This window comes from Phoenix dactylifera, chromosome 12 (assembly GCF_051530095.1).
Source record: "Phoenix dactylifera cultivar Ajwa chromosome 12, Ajwa_hap1_PhDact_Kaust_v1.1, whole genome shotgun sequence".
NCBI classification, from domain to species: domain Eukaryota; kingdom Viridiplantae; phylum Streptophyta; class Magnoliopsida; order Arecales; family Arecaceae; genus Phoenix; species Phoenix dactylifera.
Window position 1 is genome coordinate 20,283,696 of NC_143201.1, and position 14,359 is coordinate 20,298,054.

General features: G+C 37.6%; 1 protein-coding gene across 4 annotated transcripts; it reads left to right on the forward strand.

The window, feature by feature from the left end:
* The first annotated feature begins 3,582 nt into the window (after positions 1-3,582).
* Positions 3,583-12,362, forward strand: LOC103701778 (cytochrome c oxidase subunit 12, mitochondrial-like). Of its 4 annotated transcripts, none has more exons than XR_015972144.1 (7): positions 3,715-3,856; positions 7,423-7,635; positions 7,757-7,948; positions 8,069-8,151; positions 8,243-9,119; positions 9,197-9,458; positions 11,944-12,362. XR_015972144.1 is itself a non-coding variant. In XM_008783949.5 (6 exons), exons 1-6 carry the CDS (start codon positions 3,815-3,817, stop codon positions 11,995-11,997), a joined length of 666 nt encoding a protein of 221 aa, XP_008782171.1. In that variant the 5' UTR covers positions 3,583-3,814; the 3' UTR covers positions 11,998-12,362. The 4 variants fall into 4 exon arrangements, 2 of the variants coding, with proteins under 2 accessions (XP_008782171.1, XP_089782815.1); XR_015972143.1 differs by having other exon boundaries at positions 9,216-9,458; XM_008783949.5 differs by lacking the exon at positions 9,197-9,458 and having other exon boundaries at positions 3,583-3,856; positions 8,243-8,324.
* Positions 12,363-14,359: the final 1,997 nt, after the last annotated feature.

Here is a 14,359-nt window from a genome sequence, read left to right on the forward strand (position 1 = left end):
ATACTATTTTTACACCTAGGACCTCGTCTAAAATAGCTAGCCGGAAGATATTATTTGGATTTTTTAGTTTGATATAAGTACCCAAGATTTCTTCGGCGAATTACCGATGTGGGATTAAACAAATGCTCGCATGGGTCCTCATATTTTAGCAGCAACTACGGTCCGCATATTTCAGCGGCAATGCAATTCGTAGACCAAAATGAGTCACTGCAGACTACGTGCTTGACAAATTGCCTCAAATTAGCTTCAGCGATCTAAACACCAAGTATTGGCTTATTGCTGGGAAATTACCAGAGACCAACCAATTGCTGCAAGGATCAATTTGCAGCCCCCTAACCATAGGAGCAACCAAGCTCTTTGTCAGCAATTTCTAGAAGGCCAGCCATCCACCTAACCGTCGTAAATCCACAGACAATATCCTCAGCTCCTTTGGGCACTCTTTCAAGCTCTTCTTCAGAGGTTTTAGGAACCTCTTTGAACACCTCCTACAGCTATGATATTTTCTCCCCGTCCCATCATCACTGTGGATATCCAAATGGATGGTTGTGCCACCTACAATTTATGGGCTGCATCCATTCAGCTTCCACTGTTTACTTGCCAGCCATGGGGCCATATTGATGGGAACACACCTTGCTTGTGCTATTGCTGATCGTCGTGTCTTTCAGGCAGCAATTTCTCGAGCAGTCAAGCCTGCCTTCAAACTTCAAATTCTACTTCTTCTGGAGAGTCAAACATCACGATCGAGGATTTGCAGGTCTATCCTCGCAGTCAATAAAATCGTTAGCACCACATAAAAACATTCCTCCTAGAGTAGCTGTTAATACGAATAACAGAAACTCTGTTATAGCCATTTCTGTAATGAGCAAACAAACCGAGCTTGTGCTTGCTCTATTTTCCAAGAGCCCTCTATTGCTTGTCATCAAGAACAGTGTATTCGAGTTCACATGCCGCTCTTTAGTGGGCTTTCGGTTTTCCCACTCTTTAGTTGCACGAGTTTAATCTTTTTATTTTTGGCTATTGCTAGGGATTCAACAGTCATCAGATTTCCTTTTCTTTTCCCCCAGAAAGGGAGTAAGCATAATTTGAGAACTAATTGTAAATAGTTAGTTATCCAACTTTGGTGGATGATGATGCTTGATCATTGTATGTGCCATATGTATATATGAATATGTAAAATAAAGCTCACTTGTAGGTGACCTCTTCTTCTTTTCTCAATCCACTCGTCTCTCGAAGGTTGATTCCAACTAGAATCGAACCCCTCTCTTATCCTAGTGGCAAATAGTGATTCTTATTCAAACTTTTCCAAAGGTCAAAAAAGTTGAGCTTTTGGTAAGATTTGGAGAAATATTGATAAAGAAAATATTATGGCTTAATAAAACAATCTTTACCTTCTAATTTAGAAATCAATTAGTCAGTTGGTAAAAACGGTAGACAAATACTAGATTCTAAAAATTATATGATCAAACATTGAATCAATAAAAAGTACCTCTAAAATTATACATACATATTGTGGGTCCACGCGCGCCTCTCTTCCTTCACCGATCTTCCTTTCTTTCACTATTCCATTGCCTGAATGCTCTAGCTCCTCTTCTTTCTGTACCATTGTCACTACCATTTCTAGATCTCTTTAAATTCTAATGCACTTTCTTTCTAATCCACCACCTTCTCCAGAATTGAAAGTAATAATTCGAATCAAACACTCTGGTCTAATCAAATTTACCTTTGATCTTGCCTGTCACAGAAGATATGAAAGGATCTCTCTCCTTTCCTTTGCATCAACATACAGGGTGGTAGATCGAAGGGAAAGTATGATATTTGGACTTTGCCAAAGAAGGAGACCCGGTGCCGATCCCTTGGTAGACAATCAACCTGAAGGTGACCAACAATTCATTGATACATACTCATCATATGGTTGATACATAACTTATATTTTATTGATACACAACTCAAATTAAGGTAATATATAGTTTAAGTCATTGTTTTTCTAATACATAATATATATCCAACCAATACATATCTGAGCTTTCTAGAATATTATAAATACACACCTAATATTTTCTTGATACATAATTTCTGCTTTATCTATATACACCTCAAATCAATACATAGTCAATATTATTAATCTGCTAATACATGTTACATATCCAGGTAATGCACACTTGAACCTCCTTAATATCTTAGCCATGCTAGTTTGATTTTGTGTACCTTCTTTAGGTCTCTATAATGGAATCCAAGGGACACTTGTCAAATGTGGGTTCATATTAAACGGGATCAGGGTTTAATTAAAACGGGATCCAACATTCTCCCACTTGGACCATATTGACGCCATTTGTCAATGTGGGCCACAACTTGACGGGATCCCAACATTCCAACCAACGGATCAAATAGGTATAATTTACTTTGAAATCCAATCCATCCGCTCTGATACCATTAATGGAATGATTAATCTTAATATATCATAAATCATACCTTGAGTCGCTATATCCATCTTGGATTGAACTCTGAGATGCGTGCGCAGCTCCGATCAACTGAGATAGCTCTGATCTGGACAGAGATTAGCATGATCTGGACAGAAATTAGCGAAAGATCTTCTGGAGAGAGAGCTCTTTATATGCATGTATTAGAGAAGGGGTCTGACAGGCTATTTATAGCCCTCTTCAGGGACCAAACGCCGTGATTAGTTACACCCGTGAAGAGTCACCCCCCATCAAGGCAACCTTTCACTGCCGTGCAATTACCTTAATGCCCTTAAGTTTATCAGAATTTACGAAATCCAAGGGACACTTGTCAAATATGGATTCATATTAAACGGGATCAGGGTGTAATTAAAACGGGATCCAACACTTTAGAGATAAGCTCAATCTGTTGCTTATGGTATCATCCTTGACAAGATGAGGATTCTAATGCAGCTAGGCAGAGGCCATCGGGTTCGAGTAGATTTGAGGTCTAGAGGTCTCATAGAAAGAGAAGCATGATGAAGAAGATAACTGTCATTGAGTAGTTGAAATAAGAGGCGATGACCAATCGGGGGAGTTATTGTTGTTGTCGAATATATATGCTGGTAAATCCAAGAAGAGAGAGAAGTGGAAAAGATAAGAGAGAAAGGAGGAACTAATATAGATTGGCTCTCTATTTTTATCCATCAAGTGAGTTTCTTAGAGAAAAGAGAGGGCATTTTTTAAGTTGTGAGATGGGAATGGGGGTTTCATCCACCACACAATTCACAAAAAGTCAACTATTTTTGTTTTTTTATTTTTTTTGCTAGAATAGAAGTAACATATGTAACGTGTATGGATACAGCCAAAAAAAAACCAGAAGACAATACATCGCGGAGGGCATCGAGCATCTCCGTCTCTCTCTCCCATAAAAGTTTTTCGGCATGGTTGGCGACAAAGAAAGCCACTGAATCCATTAATAACAGCCTTGCTAACATTGCCCTTAAATTTGATATTAAAATTTAAATAATAGTAGCTTGGGACGTATAGAAAGTTTGTGAACTTATCCTATCAATGAAAACTGTCCCAGAAATTTCAATTCAAATCCTACCTTCATAGGATTTAAGGGCTTTTACAGGCAGAGGGAGGACTGCGCCCGTTGTGCCTGCCATGGAGCCTAGGCTCGATCAAAATGCAAAAGACTCGATGTAGATGGTCCGAACCCAGCAACCCATTGGTCCGTTCGAAACGCCGAGGTGCTTCCCGCATCATCTGAGGCTCCTTTTAAAGCTATTAAAACCCCACCCCTCTTCCTCTTCTTCCCTTGTGTAAACCACGCACCCCATTTTTGAGCCTTTGGGAGCGAGAAGTCGCCGGCCATGGCGGAAACCGCCCAGGAGAAAATCCCCAGCCTTGCCGAGGTAATCGCCACTCTTCCTCTTGTCTTCGTTGAATTTTTTTTTTCCTTCCAATTCGTCATGCTCCTTAGATGATACGGACGACTGTCTCCTTATTTCCCCTGCGTTTCCATTCGGAAAGTTTCTATCCATGGATACTTCTCAGGGACTCATTCGATCTTCTTCCGTTTTCTCTTGTGATTGATCCGCAACTTGTCTTGTAGTTGTAGATCTAATTATTTGGCTTAGGAATTTTGTTTCGTTTTTTGTTATAGATCTCGCTGAAAATGTCAGTAGATTCGGGGAAAGATTCATGCGAAATTACTCATTACATCATCGTAGAAGTCGTTAACGAGTTTATGTTCGGTTAGTTCTTGAAAAAGAGACTTTTGTTTAAGACTTGGGTGGAGGAAAGAAGTTTTGAATAGATTTATGCTTCTGTGGTCGCCTTTTAAGATGTTCTTCGTGGACTTATATGATAAATAAAGTAATATTGAGATGTAGGGAGAAAAGGAGAAATTGTCTGAGTGGAGAAAAGATGAATGCATGAGAAAAAGTTGTTTTTTTTTCTTTATTTCAATCAATTTAATTTGATACCGGACGAATCTATTTTAGTTTTTATTTACCTATTATGTTTAATATTTTTTTAAAGTAATATTTTTCATCGTCTGAATGAAACTTGGTTACTCCTTCGGGCTTAACCTTTTCCTGAACGTAAAAGGGGTGTACTATGTTTTTTTTTTTGTTCCTTGTCAAGTAGGTTCTTATGATCTTTTTCCTCATATTTCTTTCTCCTCCTACATTTTCTTCTTTAATATGGTTATTTTCTTCATTGAAGAGTTTTGTTTATCATGTCTTGCAAGCCTTACTGGAAAATCTGGCTAGCTTTGTTTTTTAACATATGCAAGTTCGTGCCCTTACTGTTGAGGTTATATTCAAATAAGTCCTAGAGATGTTCTAAGTTCTTTTCATTTAGTATTGCCATCCACTCAATTGGACATTCTGAGTTCAAGATTACTGCCCTATCTCTGATGATTCTCTTTGGATGCCTCCAAAATTTCTATTTAACTTTTATTAACAGATGATTTTTCCAGCCCATATATCATACAATGTACCCTATAATAAAGGATGGTGTATGATCACTGAAGCCTGTTATATCACATATGCACTTGACTTCTTGGTTATCTTTTCTGTAAATCAAGGTTCAAAGTATCATTTGTAATGGTCAATCCCAGTTGGATTCTAATCTATAGTGCCACATAGTGCTGCCCAATGATGGTATGGTGGCATAAAGTACACACAGACGTGTCTACAAAACCAAAAACGACATCTAATTTTGATGCTAAGGAAATCAATTTCTTTCTTATCTATGCTATTATGGGTTGCTTCATGGTGATTATGGACATTTTATACATTAAACCATATATAAAACAAGTGTAATAGTTCTGACATAATATAGCAATATTCCTTGGATCATAGGCTAGCAACCTAAAACACTATTTTGGATGGAGTAAAACGAAAAGAAACTAACTATTACCACTAAGGTGATATGACCGCCATATCACTTAGAGCGCTAGCGCCAAAAAGGCACTTGCCTGAAGAAAGTGACCGCTAATTTAAGAATTGGATGAGAAATAAATACTATTTGTATAAAAAAACAAGAACAATGTCATAAAACTAATCAGTCTGATTTCAGCATTCTAAATCGTAATCGTCTTGAGCATTAAATATCATGCTCAATATCTTTCAAAACCAATAACATTGCAACACTACTTTTCATAACATGCTTTTAAGCAAATGGTAGCAAACCATACATCCTAAAGTAGCTCCAAAGTTTAAGCATGGCAGCAGAATGCCACTTTTCAAAACCTGCTGATATTTTTAAACCAAAAAAAAAATAGAGACAAAAACAAGCCACTAAACCAAGATTTTTTAAGTCCTAGCGGGATGATGAGGGCGTCCTAGCTATCTCGTCCCATTCCTATGAAAAAATGAGATCGGGATGGGGTCGAGACTCTCAAACCCATCCATATGGGAAGAGAAAAGGAAAAAAGAAAGAAAGGAAGGAAAGACGAAGAAAAGAGAAAAGTGAAAGGAAAGAAGATGAAGAAAAAGTAAAGAAGGAAACGAAGGGAGAAGAAAAAGAAAGAAAGGGAGAAGAAAAAGAAAGGAAGGAAAGAAAGGGAGAAGAAAAAGAAAGAGAAAGAAGAAGAAAAAGGAAGAAAGAAATTAGGGAAGGGATAAGAAGAAACAAAAAGGAAAGGAAAGAAAGGAAGGTAGAAGAAAAAGAAAGGAAGGAAAGAAAGAAAAAAAAAAGAAAGAAAAGAAAGAAAGAAAGAAGAAAGGAGAGAAGGGGAGAGAGATGGGAGACATCTATTGCGACCGTCACTAGGATGAGGCGGGACAACAGGGTGTCCCATTCTATGGAGAAGCTAGAACACCTCCCCCCCTCCCCCCCGCATCCATCCCACAGGATTTAAAATCTTGCACTAAACATATTGGAGTTACCTTTCTCCATAATGGCTCCAATGACCATTATGACCTTCAAAATAAATCTTACAAAGCTCTAAGAGATTGGGCAAAAAAGGGGACAAAAAGAACCATGCTGATACAGTTTGTGTACCAGTTAACAAAAACACAACTAACATCATAGAAGTAATACTAAGTTTTTGAAGAAGAAACTTATGTACACCAAAGTGCAACAGTACCACACAAGGGCACAATGCTTATCGAGTTTATGCAATGTTTTTAATTTTGAATTTACAATATTTGTTGAGTGATTGTTTATTTGGAAAAATAGAAAAAAAAATTTAGAAAAAAAGTATTAGATGCTTTATATGGGTGCATGAATAACCTTCCTATCTTCTTGCTATTTTGAGTGAGTTTTGTGGTGATTTGACCAGAGAATGACAAGATGCAAGTGTAATCTGTCAGACAAGATCCCATTAGTTTTAAACTAATAATAACTTTGTATCTCATGCATCAGTGTGAGACTCCTGGACTCAAATACCAATACTCTGTCATACCAAACGAGAAACGCAGTTGTCATCTTATTTATTCAATTAAACCATATCATATAGAATATTTTTAACAATTATGCATAACTATCATATGAAAGGTATTCTAGATATTAATTGAAATCCAAAGCATATTAGCTGATATAGTATATTATGTTGTATTGCATTGTATCACTCTGTTGCGTAGTGTACTCAAAATGTATTAGCATTATAACTAGCAAAGATCATACCTATTCTGGTAACTTATATTGCATTCATATCTATATGGGCTGTTTACCGGAATCTTAATCCATTACATGTCTGTTGCTGCTTATAGTTAGCAGGCCAAAAGATGATCTAGTCCCAATGTTAACTTCAAGGATAAAGTGTATAATTTAGACCTGTATATTTTTAGGATGGCAAATATGTATTCTAAATTCTAGAATGACTATCCTTAAGTCACGTAGAGCAGTTCTATAGTTCTCAATACTTTGAAGAGGATGACTTACTCCATTTTCTTTTTCTTCCTTTCTTGATAAGTCATGTTCAGTTGGGTTCCTATTGGCCTCTTAGTTTAAATTCAATGACATGCAGCAATGGTCACTTGAGGACAAAGAAGAGAAGTCAGATCAGAGTGAGGCCCCTGTCGAGAAAACAACTGGGGATGGGAAGCCTGCTGATGCCACTTCTGAGGAAGCTGTCCTAGAGAAGACTGATGAGACCGCTGTTGCAGAGGAAAACAGTGAAACTTCTGTTCAAGAACAGACAGAATCACAAGAAGCTGCTGAAGAGAAATCAGTGATAAAGGTTTGGTTCCTCGATGACTAGAGCATGTACTTTGGAGTTTCAAATATTTCTTGATGTGTACAGGAATTAAAAACATCATTCTTATAAATTTTAATTTATTAGAAGTTTGGTTGCTTGACAGCTTGAAACAACCCCAGAAGATTTCCATTTTCCAAAGCCTGCCGATGCCACTTCTGAGGAAGCTGTCCCAGAGAAGACTGATGAGAACCCTGTTGCAGATGAACCTAGTCCTGTTGCAGAGGAAAACAGTGAACCTCCTGAGCAAGAAGAGACAGAATCACAAGAAGCTACTGAAGAGAAACCAATGATAAAGGTTTGATTCCTCAATGATTAAAACATGCAAATTGGGGTTTCAAATATTTCTTACTGTGTACAGAAATTAAAACATCATTTTTGTAAATTCTAATTTATTAGAAGTATGGTTGCTTCACAGCTTGAGACAGCCCCAGCAGATTTCCGTTTTCCAACAACAAATCAAACAAGGCATTGCTTTACTCGCTATATTGAATATCACAAGTATGATCAGACTATCTCAATAATCGTGTCTGCATTCCTGTAGCAACATTGATGGATATCACTGATGACTCATGATAACATGTCGATTCAGGTGCATAGCAGCAAAAGGGGAGGGAGCTCCTGACTGTGACAAATTTGCAAAATATTATCGCTCACTTTGCCCAAGCGAATGGGTACGCACTTTTTTCTTCCTTTATGTTGATACTTTTCTAATGCAAAATGCAATATTCCATCAATATTTGTTAGCTTTCCAAGACATTATCTATTAAGATTTTGCCCCAGTGACATTTGTAGCATGTAATATTACTTCAATGTTTTGTTTAGAGGGATCCTCATCTCCATACATTGTCACGGTTGTAGAAAATGTTTAGTATATTTTTGTAATGAGGCATAAAGTTTTCGTTACTCATAGTTGGTGAATTGCACATTCACATGTAGAATCATGGGTGACATTCTTATATTTTGTGGATACGTGATGAGTCTTCCAGTAGTCTCTTTTCATTATTTATTTGGATCCTTCACTTAATGCATCCCCAGCCCACTCCACTTAAGATCATGGAGATAAGTCAATTTATCTTTCTTTGCAAGGTTGGTACTTAACAGATTGATGTTCTCTACTCTTTCTACTCTCGCTATATGTGCAAGTATTTAATTTATTTTGGCATATGTTACAGGTCACTTGGCCTTATCATTTACTTGTGCATCATATTTAAAGATTTGACCAAGATGTTTGTCGTAGCCTTTGTAAGCAAAATTTTGTCAGGAAATAGCAAGCTGCTATTGGTATACCATCATTTCTAGGCTTGATTGGAGCCCGAACGTAGTTGAAGCCCACCATCTTAAGTGACCATGTGTTCAGAATGGGCTTCTGCTTGTTCTATGCAGCTCTACTGGTTGTGGTAAAATTTGTTATGGCCAATTCAAACGTAGGCTGTGGTCAGTTCCATGAATTTCTCGGATTTCAGCAGGTACTAATCCAATACAAGACAAATTTATTAAGACCATTTTAGGAGTGTTTTCATCAAGTTGAAAAATCAAGTGGTAGTGTGTTTTAATTTTGTTAGGATGGAGACTTTGGTATCGGTAATTTCGGAATCACATAATGGGCCTCACTGCTTCAAAAAGAGATCCATGTGGTTGCATGTATATGCAGTCTCTTGGTGACCCCATGGGTCTAGGCTGCCCCTATATGTGGATGGGCTGCACGGTGGACACACGTGGCTGGCATAAGCCCAAGCCTTTGGATATTTGGTCCTCTGCCTCCTCTCCTCCGTTGCCTTTTTCTATGTTCCCCCTTAAGTTCTGAGGTAACTATTTATTTTTGACTTGTTTAACCATTATTATGAAAAAGTTTATTTGCACACCAGTTGTATGCCCACCTAAGTGGCTGCATGCTGCTTATGCGATACTTGCTGCCTGCATACCTTGGCCACTTTTTGAAACCATGATAGAATCTTCCTCATCTAATGAATCTTTAAGTTTGACAAGGAAGACTATCTTGAATAAATCAATATCATAAATATAGGGAGGATAAGTTGATAAGGTCAGGTAGATGTGCTTGGGAAAGAAACTATGTTTGTTTAGTTATATGGATTCTTTACAGGATGTCAGTACTTGTATTGGATAGACTGTATATGACATTACTTAAAACAGAAAAGAAGTAAACATTGCCAGAAAACATATCCTTTTGAATATTTGGTTACCTTACAGATATATTGCTAAAACCATCTGTGACATTTGGGATTCAAAGTGATTTAGAATGTAGTATTTGATAAGAGATGCCTCAGTTTAAGTGAACACGGTCCATTTGTCATTTCTGTTGAAATAAAGTGTGCATCATTTCAACCAAGTCCTTGATCATTATCCAAGCATGTTGATTTTTGCAGCTCCTCAAAGATTTCAGTCTTGGAACAGATAGTAATGCACCTCTGAGATGGAATATCCTTGTTGGTTGGTCACTTGAAGAAATAAAATCCCCACTTGCGATTACTATAGAATAAAAATCATCTGCAGCACCCTAATGTGTGTTATGTTGTCATGAGGAAAGTGGTAAAACATCTTGATAAGTTTCACGTGGCTAGAACGGTGTGCATGTTCCTTTTCCATGGTTGTGCAGGGTATTCCCATGTAGATTTTTGGATGTTATTGTTGGATGACACTAAATTTGCTCAATTGTGAAGGACACATGATACCATATAAAGCATGCTATTGCAAAACTACAGCAAAAGAAATACATTTGCATTTGACGCGAAGAGCTTATCAGTTTTATAGAAACACATTATAGAACATCATAGAAGAATTGCTTGTAGCAGGAGTTCAGGATTATTATTGTTATTGTTACTATTATTACTATTGTTATTATTATTATTAGTAGTAGTTGTTGTTGTTGTTGTTACATCACACAATAACTTCCTCAAGGTTTGCATTTTTTTAACAGCATTGTTGTTGTCAAATTTGACTTGTCAAGTATGGTAGGAAATAGATTTGAAATACCTTCAAATTGTTGTTGTTAAATTTGACTCGGTCAAGTATGACGAGAAATAGATTTGAAATACCTTCCCATTTCAAACATCACATAATGACTTCCTCAAAGGTTGCATATGTTAAGAGTGTTGACAGGAAATAGATTTGAAATACCTTCACATTTCAAACATCACATAATGACTTCCTCAAAGGTTGCATTTGTTAAAGCGTTATGAAGTCCTATTTCAAGCATTACCATTTAATCATTGTTGTTGATAGTAATGTTGTCCTGGTACTAAGCCCATAAAGGGAGGTACCAAGGCTCATATTCAGTTAGTACTAGTTTAGATTTGAAGTATGACGAGAGGTAGATTTGAAATACCTTCACATTTCAAGCATCACATAATGACTTCCTCAAAGGTTGCATTTGTTAAGAGCGTTGACGGGAAATAGATTTGAAATACCTTCACATTTCAAACATCACATAGTGACTTCCTCAAATGTTGTGTGCGTTAAGAGCGCTGCGAAGTCTTATTTCAAGCATTACAATTTAATCATTGACGTTGATGATAATGTTGTCCTTGTACTAAGCCCGTAAAGGGAGGTACGAAGGTTCGTATTCAGTTATCACTGGTTTAATATGATAGGCCTTATATGGACACATGGTAGACTGTTGGAACCGTTTCAGGTGGTGTACCATGTGCCAAATAGGGGACAACCCCATAGTGGTACCAAATGCCTTGTAGGGTCCATATTGTACAACCCATATTTATAGTTTACCGTATTGGCCGAAACCAGGCGATACAGGGCATACCATACCAGTTCATTACATGTATATGGTACGGGAGATGTACGGATATTCGGTATGCCAAAAAAATTCTATACAGTACTGTACCGTACCGATACAATATTAGTGTGGCATCGGTATGGGGTACGATACCGAGACAACGAATCTTGCCCCACAACATATAGTATGTTACGACACTTAACACACTAGTTGATAGTATACATGCGAATCTGGGATATCTGAATGCCGTTTTATTATTTCATTCTTAATTATTTCATGATCCTATCAGTTCTATTTATGAATCTTATGGTGGTAGAACCAATTCCACCATCTCAGTAAGTAGAAGCCCTGTTAGACTAATTAAGCTCTAGGTCACTTCAGTCCCAGGCATATGCAGAGAATAAACATGCAATATTCGTCTACTATAATGTTTTCTCTAATGCCTGTCTAAGAAAAGCAAAAGAAAGAATGAAACGGAAATGAGAAGTATTTTCAAAAATTCTTTTTTACTGCTGAAGTAACATGTACATTCATGTTTGCAGATCGAGCGATGGAACGAGCAACGAGCAAATGGGACCTTCCCTGGTCCTTTATAGATGGCCAGTGCCAACAAATCTCAGTAAATTCAAACCATATTTTTGACATTCTGGAAACTGGAACATCAATCTGTACTGAGAGTCATCAGAAGCTCTTATTCAGAAAATTGAATAAACATTTTGGCTTGTCCTAAAGTCCAAGGAAAGGTTCTACACATTGATGAATGAATTTGCATAAGATGCGGCTTTTCCACCACAGCATTTGACTGAACTATTTCTAGTTCAGTAACATGATGCAGATTGTAACATCTAGAAATGTTCGGCATTTGAATAATTGCTTATTGGTTTCTTCATTGAATCCTTGTTTCAAACTACTGATCTGCTGCCTAGTCAGATATAAATTGAGGAATTACAGATGCTCAAAATATTGAGATTTGGTATTGAAAAGGGGCATTGCTTATAATCACGGATCCCTTCACATTCCATTTTTCAAAAAATGCGGCGTTTTGTGAATGTGCCTTTTGAGGTACGAAAGCTAACTTTTTTAGCACCACTCTCAAAGATGAGCGTAAATAGGCGACTTTTGTATGAGGTGGTCAAAATTTGCTGCAATTAGTTGTCTGCATTCATGTTGATTTTCAAATTGTACTCCAGCTGAATTTGGCATGTATTTGCATCATTGGCCTTGCATCGGTTCCAGTTTGAGCAAGGTTTTTTTAATGTTTTAAAAATTGAGTACACGAGGGAGCAAGAAGGTTGAGCTGGTATGCAATGCTTATTTTCTTTAAAATAATAGTAAAGGTACTTTAAATTATAATAGTATAGATATGAATGATGATGCACTATAATAGTAAAGATGAAGGATTATTTTAAAGCATAGGACTTTGACATCCTTTGCACCAAGCGTGGGTCGTCCTAAGTCGTACATTCCCTAATAAGTTGGTGTGAATTGACAGTTAATTGTTTCTGTGGCACAGTAAATGCTTATTTCGATCCATATCCTAATTCATATTTTCAATGTAAGTTCCGATTTTTTTTCTTTTTTTTCTTTTTTTTGATTTAGAACTCGCATTGAAATCCAATGCGAGTTTTAAATGAATTTGCTATACTGCATGTTTGAGCTTATGTTGGTTGTATAGCAATGGGCAAAAATAATTATAAAGCAACAGCACTGAGCAGGATTTAGAAGAATACAATCATCTGTGAAGCAAGAAGGCGGCCTTATACCCAATACACCATAAGGTAAAAAGTTCCAAAGCAGCGGCAATATCAAAGTTTCAGAGCAGCAGGAAGAGCCGAAGATATATATCGAAGTCTGTAGAAAGACATTGCCATTATCCTTCAGCATCGTAACACTGCAAGGGCCCACTGGTCCTAGGTTTTCCTAAACTTTGACGTACGACACACGTCTCTTCCTCCAAGTAGTTGAGGGAGAACAAGGAACCCGGCCAACCTTCGATCATAGGCAAGATTTAAGGGCATTCCACGCACCTCTGAAGAAGGGGCAGTGGAGGAATAGAGGTTTATGGTTTCAGGCAGCGTTAGAATCATAGAGGGTACCTAGCAGTCACAACCCAACCCCTTTTCAAGAGAGTATTTTTAATACTGAGCCTATGCTTGAGCGAAAGGCACATGAAAACCCTTTCTCACGTACCGATGCCTTCCATAGAGATTTATAATTTGGCAAAAGAAATCCCCTATTGTTAAGGAATTTGGAGAAAGATGCCACAGAAAAAGTATTGTCAGCTTCAGGGATGTTGTTTTGCCACCCTGCTAGGTCTTACACCATATAATAATTCATGCAACTTACTCAGCTCCTGATCATCTTTAGATACAAGGGGCCCCTCAGAATCAACGCACCAAGCCAACTCTCTCTCTCCATTTCCACCGTGAGGTTGTCCTTGGTTGCTAGCTGGTAAAGACTAGGGAATAGAAGCTTTAAATATGTCTCTTAGCTATAAATCATCCCAGAATCTTATATTATCCCCATTGCCCAAGTTAAAAGCAAGTTCAAGCATGAAGGCGACGGCCCATTCAAGCTTCTTCTTATCTCATCTTGTCCCTAGCTTCCTTGTAGGGCAGTGGGACGCATGTATAATCCTCCTCTAGCTACATTGAATTCTCCTTAACCTGATACTTCCAAGCCGGCCCATTTTGCCAACTCCTCCTCCTTCAACTTGCAAACATTTCTCCATAAAACTGATCTGGGCTATGTCCTGCAGCTATTTTGAGCTGTTCTTTGCCAACGCCTAGCTGGATGCTTCGTATCTTTGTATACTCTTTTGGTCCTAGAACACATGCATAATTGTGCCTATGTAGTTTCTTTTATTTTCGGGGGCTAGTCTCTAAGCTTCTTCCATATCCAATGTAATATGTGATCGTAGTCAAACTTTTTTTTATGATAAAGACCGAAAATGGAAAA

Coding starts and splice junctions, on each gene's coding strand:
- LOC103701778 (XM_008783949.5), top strand. CDS start 3,815: ATGGCGGAAACCGCCCAGGAGAAAATCCCCAGCCTTGCCGAG. Junction 7,636..7,756: donor AAGAGAAATCAGTGATAAAG/GTTTGGTTCCTC, acceptor GTTGCTTGACAG/CTTGAAACAACCCCAGAAGA. Junction 8,152..8,242: donor CGCTATATTGAATATCACAA/GTATGATCAGAC, acceptor ATGTCGATTCAG/GTGCATAGCAGCAAAAGGGG.